This window comes from Pelodiscus sinensis, chromosome 9, assembly GCF_052426305.1.
Source record: "Pelodiscus sinensis isolate ZL-2025 chromosome 9, ASM5242630v1, whole genome shotgun sequence".
NCBI classification, from domain to species: Eukaryota; Metazoa; Chordata; order Testudines; family Trionychidae; genus Pelodiscus; species Pelodiscus sinensis.
In genome coordinates, this window is record NC_143060.1 from 68,092,956 (window position 1) to 68,105,046 (window position 12,091).

At 44.1% G+C, this 12,091-nt stretch overlaps 1 protein-coding gene across 2 annotated transcripts in view; it reads right to left on the reverse strand.

Annotated features, from left to right (window-relative positions):
• The window catches only part of ATF6 (activating transcription factor 6), a 115,874-nt gene that overhangs the window by 83,505 nt on the left and 20,278 nt on the right, over window positions 1–12,091 (reverse strand). For both annotated transcript variants that reach the window (XM_075937104.2, XM_075937105.2), the window contains exons 8-9: window positions 3,461–3,646; window positions 1,668–1,759 (exon numbers count right to left, since the gene is read on the reverse strand). In XM_075937104.2, coding sequence (XP_075793219.1) covers window positions 1,668–1,759; window positions 3,461–3,646 — 278 coding nt within the window. The remainder of the gene's footprint in view (window positions 1–1,667; window positions 1,760–3,460; window positions 3,647–12,091) is intronic.

Consider the following 12,091-nt stretch of genomic DNA (forward strand, 5'->3'; position numbering starts at 1 on the left):
CTCCCAAGAAGCATTATTGTCGAGTCTCCGGGAAGCTGACGCCTGGCCAGCACTCCAGCCACTAGTGAAATCCAAAGTAACCTATACTGCACTTGCAGCCCACTTCCAAACTGCCAGCATGAATGATATGTGTGTGTGTGAGTATCACTTTACTCACAAGCAGGGCTCGACAAACTGCAGCAAGAGCTACTTGCCAGCCCGGCAAGGCGCATGCGTGCAGCGCTGGTGAATGGGGTGCACAGAGCGACCAGCTGAAATCTAACAGCAGTTTGTCGAGCCCTGTTTGTAAGAATATGTACCAATAAACCATCCCAAAAGCAATACTGCTCCAGTCCACCCATTGTCCAGGTTTCTTCCTCAGCAGGTCTGAGGAAGTGCAACAAGGCTGACCACTTGTATGTTGACAGCAGCTGATCATCTCTATCCTCCCTCTTCAGTTACACGGGAAGAGAAATTATAGGCTGCAGTTGGGCACTGAGCTGCTAATCCACGAGCCATCGTTTAAAATATGGAAATAAATCCAAAGGAACTAAGACCGGAGAACCAACTACCTGGCACAGACCCTTTTTCAGAAACATGGATAAATTAGACAATGGGGGTGAGAGGGGGGCAACACTGAACTTGTCTCTGGAATGACTCTAGTTCTCCAGACATTCTACAGCACCTGGTATTTAGCAATGTTTTACTCTTCCAGTTTGTGTGTCAAGTTGATAAATGTGGAAATCCGTTATTGCCAAGAACTTTAACTGGGATTTCACTTGTAAATCTGGCTCAACAAGTCCTGTGCATTTAGATTCTTGAACGCTGATGGTCTAGTAACTTGCACACACAAGCCAACAGTGATATCATCCCAACAAACATATGCCTCTATAAACGTTTTCTGGGGATGGGATAATCTCTGAATATGAGGTCGGTTTTTTCCCCTCTCACAGGATGAATGATCAGTTGACAATGCTTGAAAACACCAGAATAAAGTTGTTTCTTTCCCAACAAATTGCTGACACAACGCCACAATGCCAAGAGCTCTCTCTACCCAGCTCTTCCTTGCTACTATCCTGATGAGGGCACCATCTGCTGGGCCACTTCAGAGCAACATCAGCAGAGATTCAGGCCCCCTCTAGAAGAGGGGCCCAAAGTACTACCCAGCGTGGCCAGTGAAATCCAGCTTCTGTCCCCCATAGTTGTAGCGAGCTCAAACTCAAGAAGTTTCTAGTAAGTCAAAGGAAGATGCAAATATCATGGTCACATACGCTTAATTTTTAAAAGCAAAAATTAATGCAAGTACTTTGCAAACTGTATACCAAGTTTGGGTAACTCCACTGTGAGCACTATCAACTGCAATTTAAGTGTCAGAGTCAAATTCCTAGCAGGGCATCCCAAGTTACACAGCAAACTCATTAGATTGCATTTGGTCACATTGTAGGAACCAGACCCTGGACAGTATGCTTGGTTCACGTACTGTCCATGCACGAGAAGCCCCCTTAGTGTGAAGACGGCCCATGGCCTCCCCCCACCAACATACACATATACATGTATTGAAGAGTCAGGTAGAAAATAAACTTGGGGAGGTGAATGGAGGAAGAAGAGAATCAAGGCTATGGATTCAAATCAATAATTCATTGTACTGTTGTGGGGAAATGGAGGAAGAGAGCTTGAAGACAGCTTACCTGAGTGGACCATAGTTCAACATTATAAAGGCCAATATCACCATCACACACACAGCTCTTCTCTTGGGAGATGGGATTTTAAGATTCTGGTTCTAAACAGAGAGACAGAGCACACAGACAATGTAAGTGAGGGTCTGAAGCTCTAACTCCTGATGTTGCCTTTTATGTTAAGGGTTAATTGCAGAGTGTAGATCTATGGTGGTAAAAATGAGTTTCCTCTTTTTTCATAAAGATGTAGGAACACAGCCTGGCCTATTTAAAAACAAATCTCGTCCCTTTTTTACATTGAATTAAGGCTATCTACCCAAAACTCCTGTGGACAACCAGTAGGTTTTCAGCAACAAGAAACTAAAACTTTGTCTCCCCTCACCAGAGTATTGAACACCTCACAGTCTGTAATTTATAAATCCTCCTCGCCCGCCCCCCATAAAAAACCCAGCAGGCCTATTATAGCCATTTTACAGATGGGGAGATGAGGGCCATAATGACTTCCCCCAAGGCCATTAGGAAGTCTTTGGCAGAGTCAGGAACTGAATCCATTTCTACCAAACCTCCAGCAGCATACCTCCTTCTTATCTTTCCCACTTCTAACTGAAGGGGAAGTTGTTTTTAAATCAACCTTATCTCGCTCTAATGCCTGTCAATCAGGAAAAGAAAAACTCCTTGATTGAAAATTCAACTACTTTGGCTCTTACATTTAAGAACTCCCAAACTACAACACTGAGTCCTCCAGGGATGAGATGCATGAAGTTCAAGGAGGACTATAAGCCTGGCTATTTTGTGAAGTGAAACTATTTGCAAGAAAAGGGAGAGTTTCCCAGGCCACCTTCACATATCATTTGAACACTACAGTCCAACACTTGCTTTCTCAGCCCCTTAGAGGCACCTTTCAATGGTTTGCTTTGAAATAGAGTCACCCTTGCCGGAGAATGACGTGTTTAAGGACATCTCCAGAATAATCTCTTTTTAATTAATCTCTGCAAACAGTTGCTAAAGGAAACGAAAGTGAAGTGTAATGAGAATTATGTAACGAGGTTAACATTTGGAAGCTATGCCACTGAAATCCGCAGTCCTGACTCGGCCCTGCAAATTGTTTCTCCATTCTTCCATGCCAAAGAGAGCAGAGACTCCTACAAGTCCATCTCCTGCACACAGCATGTCCAAGCACAGCATGTCCAATAACGGGAAATTGACTAGGACTGTGTAACTTAAGTTTCTTCTGTTGCAATCATGGCTTGAAAAGCAGAAAACCCCTCCCAATCAAAGGAAACAGAAAAATAAAGAGCAGCACAGGGGTGGGGTGAACACTTTAAAATCAAGACTGGATTAATTCCTGAAAAGATCTGCTCTAGGAATTATCCGCAGAAGTTCTACTGCCTGTATTACAAAGGATAGACCAGATGATCACGGTGGTCCTTGCTAGCAGCCCTGAAGGAGGACACGAAGGGTGCATAAGTGCATGTGAGAAGCACATCACTTACTTTAGCGTGGAGCTTCCTTTGAATACCAATGTAATTAACAATGGTAATTACTTTGGTAAGTAAACCAATTTAATCCAGAAATGATGCATCTACGAGGAGGGGGGGACTCTGACTCCAGACTAGTGGGTGAGGGAAAAAGAAGGGGAAATATAATGAGTGTGTACATTATTTTAAACTATTAGCAAAGAGAAGTTGATAACAGCCATCTCTATTGCCCCAGCAATTGGCACATGCCATTATAATGTGTGTACCAACACAAGGTAATTTATTTTGAACAAAGAACTGTATGGATTTTGCCCTACCACTTCTTACCTCTAACACCAATTCATCCAGCTGTCTCTTCAGTGTGCCATTCTCTCTCTTGAGCTGCTCATTCTCCAGCAAGGCAGTCTTCAGCCTTGCCTCCAGCCCCAACATGTATTCCTTCTTCTTTCTGCGCGACTGGCACGCTGACTCCCGGTTTTTGATCATTCGCTGCTGTCTTCTCAGGATGTTAATCTAGATGGGGACCAAGCAGTCTGGTGAAAATGGGGAACACTAACCTACTTGCACATCAGTCATCTCATCCACAAATTCTGCTCTGACCTTGGTGCAAATTATAAGTTTCCAGAGTCTAAGCCCCTGGTTTTCATGGGGGACGTCAATTACCCTGATATCTGCTGAGAGAGCAGTATAGCTGTGCATAGACAATCCAGGAAGTTTTTGGAGAGGGTTATGGACAACTTCATGGTGCAAGTGTTGGAGGAAACTAAGAGTCATACTCCTCTTGACCTGCTCCTCACAAACAGGGAAGAACTGGTAGGGGAAGTAGAGATGAGTGGTAATGTGGGCAGCAGTGACCATGAGATGGTTGAGTTTAGGATCCTGACAAAAGGCAAAAAGGAAAGCAACAGAATACGGACCCTGGACTTCAGAGAAGCAGACTGACTCCCTCAGGAAAGCGATGGGCAAGATGTCCTGGGAGACTAATGAGGGGTAAAGGAATCCAGGAGAGCTGGCTGTATTTCAAAGGTGGCACAGGAACAAAGCATCCCAATATGTAGAAAGAAGAGCAAATATGGCAAGCAACCAGCTTTGCTTAACAGATAAATCTTTAGTGATCTTAAACTCAAAAAGGAAGCTTGCAAGAAGTGGAAAGTTAATATTGCTCGAGCATGCAGGGATGTAATCAGGAAGGTCACAGAGCACCAGACTAATGCACTGGACAGCACAGTATGAGGAGTCAGGAGCAGCTCTCATTGGTGAAAGAACAGGTTAAGGACTATTTAGATATGCATAAGTCCATGAGGCTGGATCTAAGCCTCTGAGGGTCTGAGAGAGCTGGCTAATGTGATAGAGCCATTGGCTGGGAGTGCTCCTGGATGACTAGAAAAAGGCTAACCCATCTTTTAAAAAAATCCAATGAGGTTCAGCAAATGCAAAGTCTGACATTTAGAATGGAAAAAAAATCCATGCAGTGCTACTGGTTAAGTGGCTGTTCTGCAGAAAAGGACCTGGGGGTTCACTAAATGAGAAGCTGGATATGATTTAGTGTGCTCTTTCTGCCAAGAAGGCTAAGGGCAGATTGGGCTGCATTAGTAGGAGCGTGACCAGCAGATCAATGGCAGTGATTATTCCCCTCTATTCAGCACTACTGAGGCCACATCTGGAGTACAGGCAGTCCCCGGGTTACGTACAAGATAGGGACTGTAGTTTTGCTCTTAAGTTGAATCTGTACGTAAGTTGGAACTGGCGTCAGCCACTGCTGAAACTGATCAGTTTCAACAGCGGCTGAATCTGGACGCCAGTTCTGACTTACATACGGATTCAACTTAAGAAACCCAGGTGTCCCCAAGTCAGCTGCTGCTGAAACTGATCAGCGGCTGATTCCAGGAAGCCCGGGGCAGAGCAACTCTGCCTCAGGCTTCCTGTAGTCAGCCCCTAGTCAGTTTCAGCAGCGGCTGACTTGGGGACGCCTGGGGCAGAGCAGCTGGGGTGCTGCCGGGTTGGTACAGTAGCGCCGAGGAGCGGCGCTGCGGGACCAACCTGGCAGCGCCCCAGCTGCTCTACCCCAGGCGAAGGCAAGAAAAGCCTGGTCTGCTGGGGGGGGGGGGGGGGGCGCACTAGCTGCACCCCCCTCCCCCCAGCAAACCAGGGAGACGCGGGTGGCAGGACCGCCCGCGTCCTCCACGGCTTTGCTCCGTCTCCCTGGTCTGCTGACCAGGGAGACGGGGAGCAAAGCCGCGGAGCACGCCCGCAGCGGGTCAGCCCAAGCGCGACCGGGCTGTCCCGCTGCGGGCGTGCTCCAAGGCTTTGCTCCGTGTCTCCCTAGTCTGCTGGGGGGGGCTCCCCCCCCAGCAGACCAGGGAGACGTGGAACAGCTTTTCTCGCCCTGGAGGACGGGGGCGATGGGACTGCAGCACATCTGGGCGTCCCGCCGCTCCAATCCTCCGGGGCGAGAAAAGCCCCGTTCGTAACTGCGGATCCGACATAAGTCGTATCCGTGTAACTCGGGGACTGCCTGTACTGTGTCCAGTTTTGAGTCCCCCACTGCAGAAAGGATGTGGACAAATTGGAGAGAGTCCCTCAGAGGGAAATGTTTATTATTAACAGAGGCTGAGGAAACTGGGCTTATTCAATATACAGAAGAGAAGCGTGAGAGGGCATGTGATAGCAACCTTCAACTTCCTGAAGGGGGTTTTCGAAAAGGATGGGGAGAGGCTATTCTCAGTGGTGGCAGATGAGAGAACAAGGAGCAAAGGTCTCAAGTTGCAGTGGGGGAGATTTAGGTTGGATATTAGGAAAAACTATTTCACTGGGAGGGTGGTGAAGCACTAGAATTGGCTGATGCGGTAGGTGGTGGAATCTCCATCCCTTGGAGGTTTTTAAGACCAAGCTTGACAAAAACTTGGGATTGGTCCCGTTTTGATCAGAGGATTGAACTAGCTGACCTCCTAAGGTCTCTTCTAACTCTAATCTTCTGTAATTCAATGAACTACAAGAGACAAAGTTAAAGATATTTTTGGTAGCTTTACTCTTTCCTTCCTGAAGATAACTCTCAAAACTACAATATTCTGCTGTGCAGCTTTTGCAGCCAGTTTTCCTTGCAGACACTAACTGTCATTCCATCATTCTGAAGAAGCCACATGACTAACATTTCACTACTATATTCTCCTTCATGATACTGCAGCTGGGCTCCAGAAACCAAGAAAACAAGTCACAATGCTCTAAGGATTTGGCTTCTCTCCCTGCTGATCTGTGTTCTGTAAAGATCATTTATAATATGTCTAGTCTGCTGCCACTGACAAGCCTATGAAAAAGAAGTTGTTTGTTCTTATTCCAAATTGGGGAGGGGAGAGAAGTGAATGGGGTGTGTAAAATCTCCATAAGTATGGAGCTTTGTGCACAAACACCTTTCTGATTATAGCTGAAACTTTTCAGATACTGCAAAACACATCAGGTTTTGAAAGCATTTAACAACTTTTAGGGAAACTTTTTGATAACCAAGCCATTTGGATAGGATACAATCTGGAAGCGGAAAAAGCTTCAGCTACCCAAATCTCAGACAATCAGAGTTCAGAAAACTGTACTAGCCATGTAAGATACAACATATTCCACATCCACACACGTAGTTTTGTTTTCTGAGCCATATGGTATTTTAGTCAACGAACATTAAATGTCTTATTTATTTATTTAGATAAAAGGTCTGGAATCTTGGAAGTAAAAAGAGAAGAAATGGATTTTAGCCCCAACCAGCACTTCCCTAAGGGCCTGTGCAGGATTATTCATTTCAGCATATCCACCAGTTTATTTTATGTGTCTCAAACCAAAGCTACCAATACACTACACTTTTATCCTGTAGATAACAGCAGAGATGCACAAGCAGCGACACTGGAAGGAGGTTATGTTGGCTGCTAAACTAACACTAGGAGAACTCTACAACCAACAGGACAACAAAAATGTGTTTGAATATATTTAGGAACAAAAATAATCTTCATGATGGTACTGGTACATTATTAAATGGAATCAGAAATGATCAACAACAACATTGAAAAAGTAGAGGTGTTCCATACATACTTCTGTTCAGAATTAGATGGGATGGGGAAGGGATGTGATGTAGTCTCATCATATGGCAATAACACTCTTTCCATTTCACTAGTAAATGATAAACAGATGCTACTAAATTCAGACATTTCTAAATCAGTAAGTCCAGATCACTTGTATCCAAGACTTTTTAAAGAGCTGGCTCAGGCTTTGATGATTTGTTACTGTTTGTTTTCAATAAGTCTTTGGGCACCAGAGAAGCTCCAGAATACTGAAAGAAAGCTAATGTGCCAATATTTTAAAAGGACAATTGGGGTGACAACTAATTATAGGCATATATCAGTGGGACATCATTACCATGCAAGGTAATAGATAAGCTGATATGGGACTTGACTAATAATGTAATGTATTTAATGTACATTAATAATATAATCCAAATCACCATGGGCTTATGAAATACAGATCCTGTCAAACTAACTTGACTTTTTAAATGAGATTACAAGTTTAGCTGATAAAGGCAATAGTGTTGAAGTAATATATGTAGACTTCTGTAAGGTACTTGACTGGATACAGTATGGCATTTTGATTAAAAACTAGAATATAAAATCAAGATGGCACACATTAAATGGATTAAACACTGTCTAACTGATAGGTCTCAAACTGACAGGGAATGAACATTTGGCAGGTCTGTTTACAGTGGCCCTACATTATTTGACATCTTGTAACAATGGTCTGAAAATAAAAACAAATCATTGATTGGAGTACAGCTCTGCCAACTGCTGAATCAGCTTTAGCCTGGTGTTTGATGGCACAATTTATGCACTGAAGACCAGGTCCCTGCCCTACATATTTCCAGAACTGGGACCTGAGCTAGAAATGCAGTTGAAGCAGCCGGCACTCCCCCACCTTAGGGAAATTGAGTGGATAACATCTGATCTGATGGACCATTCGTGAGTAAGGAATGTTTAGCTGAGACTGTCCGCCTGATTATTCTGCAGCCTGGAAGTTATTGAGTCTTGAGGTGAACAGAATGGGCTATGCAGAAGTCCCAAAGATACAGGGCTTCCTCACAGAGAGGGAACTTGCTCCTCCCTACTTGTTTCTGTAGAACACGGCCATGGTGAGCACAAGGCTCGGCAGGCTAGTCTCTCAGCCCTGAGTTCCTTGCCGTTAATATGGAGTCTGAAAGCTGTTTGCTCATGGATTATCAATACAGATCCAGCATGTCCTGATTTGGACAGTAGGTTAAGGAAACAAGGCTTGTAGTGGTCTGAAGTGTAGCCTTGCATGTCTCATCACATAAGAGCATATCATCATGTGTCCTTGTAGGCAGAGACACATCTTTACCATTGTGGTTGGCTACTGCATGAAAGATTTGATAATATTGGTCGTAGTCTGAAACCTGGGGTCCAGGAAGAGGGCTCTTGCCTGGACTGAGTCAAGAATTACCCCATGTGGACTGACCCGCATTGAGGTGACTAATATATCCAGAGTCAACTACATGTGGGCCTAAACTTGTTCCCTGGAGTGGCCCCTCAGTAGCCAGGTGCCCAGGTATGGATAAACCTGGACTTTTTTGCACAGGAAGGCTGCTACCACCAACATGCGTTTGGTGAACATGCATAGTGGTGTCAACCACCCAAAAGGGAGGACTGTACACGGATAATGGCTGTGGTTCACTATGAACCTGAGGAACTGTCCGTGCCTTGGGAGAATAGCTATATGAGAGTGTGCGTCTTTCACGTCCAGGGTGGCATACAGTCACCGTGATCCAATGAAGGAATGATGGTGGCCCAGGGATACCATGAGAAACCTCAACCTCCTCTTGGCTGAGGCCTCCCAGGTCTAGTGTGGCCTTGGCCTTGTAAATTAGAAAGTATCAGGAGTAGAAGCCCTTGCCTTTTAAATTGCACAGGGCCTTCTGCATGCCCCCCATTGCAGCACCACTCCATGGGGCTCCACAGCCAATCCCAATGGGAGTTTTCACTGCACACACCCCTGCCTGCAGTCAGCATGAACAAGCATTTGAAGAAGACGACAGCAATTTGTTGATTGATCCATCATCACTAAGGCCCAGCTTCTGGCTGTCAGAGATTTAAGGAAACCTCAGAGCATGGAATTCCATTCTTAGCCATCTTGGCTGATTGACACTGATGGACCTATCCTCCAACAGCTTCTCATTCTTTTCTGAACCCATTTATAATTTGCAGTCAAAAATGTTTTTCCTTAATATCCATCCAAGACTACTTCACTAGGAGGGTGGTAAAGCACTGGAATGGGTTCCCTAGAGAGACGATAAAAGTCTCCAAGGATGGGGATTCTAAGTCCTGTCTTGACAAAGCCCTGGCTGAGATGATTTAGTTGGGGTTGGGTCCTGCTTTGAGGGCTAATTGACCTTCTGAGGACTCAGTTCTAACCCTAATCTTCTATGATTCTCCTAGAATTCCTAGCAACAAGTACCACAGGTTGACAGTGCACTATATGGAGAAATACTAGGTTTTAAACTGGTTAGCCATGGTTTTATGCTATTTTCTGTCTTTGTAACCATTTCTTTCCTGATGGTTTCTGATAGTGTTAGCTTTTTTGACTGCCATCACACATTCAGCAAATGTTTTCAGAACTATTCACAAGCAAGCCAAGATGCCATTCTTGAGTGCTAACAGCTAATTTAAATGCTAATTTCAACCTTGCTTTATTTCATGCTATTGCTTATAATTATATGCCTAAACTGTATGTCTCCCTCTTTTATGTTTACATTCTTTAATTGCTGTTGTAGAAATCATAAAAGCAATGTAAATGTCTAACTTCTAAAGAATGAGGCACTAGATCTTGCAGCAAGATGGAAAGTGTGATTTTTCTCTCTGGTACTGGGACATTTCCATATTTTGCACACTGCAGTGTTATCAGCAAGGGGATATAAAATGGTGTTCCCAGCAGGCTGCTCAGGAATGGCGACTGCAATTCAAAGCTTTATTTTCTAGTATGCTGGATCCCTAGTTAGAAGGGCTTCTTGTCCTCCAGACATCTATGCTATTAGGATCAACACTGCTCATTTCACTTAAAACATCCTAAGTGGAATCTTTTGTCTACTAAAATCGGTATCCATTTGGAAGGAGTGATTCATCCAGTGGAGAAAGCAGTTGCCCATATTTAATATGGTTACTTTCTCCTGGTTAGCAAGGTCACATGAAATACCCTCAGGTTCATGCAGACAGAGGAAAAAAAGCTGCTGGGAAATGTCAGGGACCAATCCTATGTATGCTTCTTAAGATCTGTGCCCAGCCCCTGGACAGAAAGGAATATGCCAAGAAACCAAAAAATGAGTTTGGTACACAACTCAAATTCAATGTAAGCTTTTTTCAAAAAAAGCATGTAGTAAAGGTAACTTCTGTTAAGATCATACTCCCATCTGGATAGCCCTCATAGAAACAGACTACTCATCAGAAGGCAACAGGGGGTAGCATCCACTTCAAGTCCATACTATTGAAACCTAGAAAGATTTGGAATTGAACCCAGGGATTCTGCACAAACTAACAACAGCTCATCTACAGGGCTATCCATTTGCATAGTTACTACTCAGAACAGAACCTGACTAAGAATCTTTTATTTAAGATACTATGTAAGTGGAAAGCATTATTTTTGGGAATAGGAACTGAACCCCACTCTGTCAGATAGTAGTATACAGTCTCGGGCACCAAGCTAGGGGCAGTGTCTGCAACAAGGTAGCACGAAGTTATACCCAGATTCCTACTGCACTGTGGTACCACTTACACACGGGCTGGGGATGAGTGGCCAGTGATTTCATACACAAGGGTAAAAGGGCCTTCATAGAGCACTACTGAACTGACTGTTAAATGTGCTTTTAACTCTAAAGGAACACACTTAATTCAAAATCTAGCCAGGAATAATTTATCTGCTTACCATGCAGGACTAAGCCTCCAGCCACAGAAAAGCAGCCACTATCAAGCCATTCTTTGACACTAATGAAACAGTAGCAACTGACCCTCTCTTTGAATCAACTACAGGAGTACCTTCTCCTCAAAGTCAATACAAATTACTATACAAGGACCAGAATCATCTCTTTCTCTGCAGTAAACATTGTGACCCTGAAATCTTCTGTTGCATATCCCAGTCATAGCTTATCTGAAACACTGTCATCTTAACGCCTTTGCAGAAAACCCTGTCATTTTACAAGCTCCATGACAGTAACGTAAGAACAGCAACACTGGGTCAGACCAATAGTCCATCTAGCCCAATATCCTGTCTTCCAACAGTGGCCCATACCAGATGCTTCAGAGGGAACGAACAGAACACGGTAATGTTGAATGACCCATTCACTGTTGTCCAGTCCCAGCTAGAGACACCCCCAGAAGATGGGTTGAATCCCTGACCATCTTGGCTTATTGCCATTGATGGAACTTATCCTTCATGAACTGCTCATTCTTTCTTGAACCCACTTACACTTTTGGCCTTCACAATATAGGTACTAGAGAAAAAAACTCCCACACAGAGGTTGAGGTCCTTGAAACGGAAAAGCTAACAGGCATGTTAAAAGACAAGACCCTCCAATTTGACACATTTTTGCTTTCAGTGCTGGTTTATGTAGAGTATGATACTTTTGGAAATACCTTTATGCTGCTAAGTACAAAGCTGCACAAATATCGCTTTTACCACCCAAGTCAACCATTCTCTCTCATCTACATAAGGGCAGCTTTGTAAGAGGAATCTGATTTTTCACTGAAATACGTGAGCACAGCCCAGAGCCTAAGATTCGGTAGTAAGAGACCTCTGTATCTATTTTAGGGGATTGACAATTACTTTTTAAAGAGCCTATCGACTGGGAAGTAGAACTGAGGCCTGTCTTTCAAATGGCAGTTTAAAATACTAAGCACGAGGCCCTATGGCAGAGGCAAGCAAGAC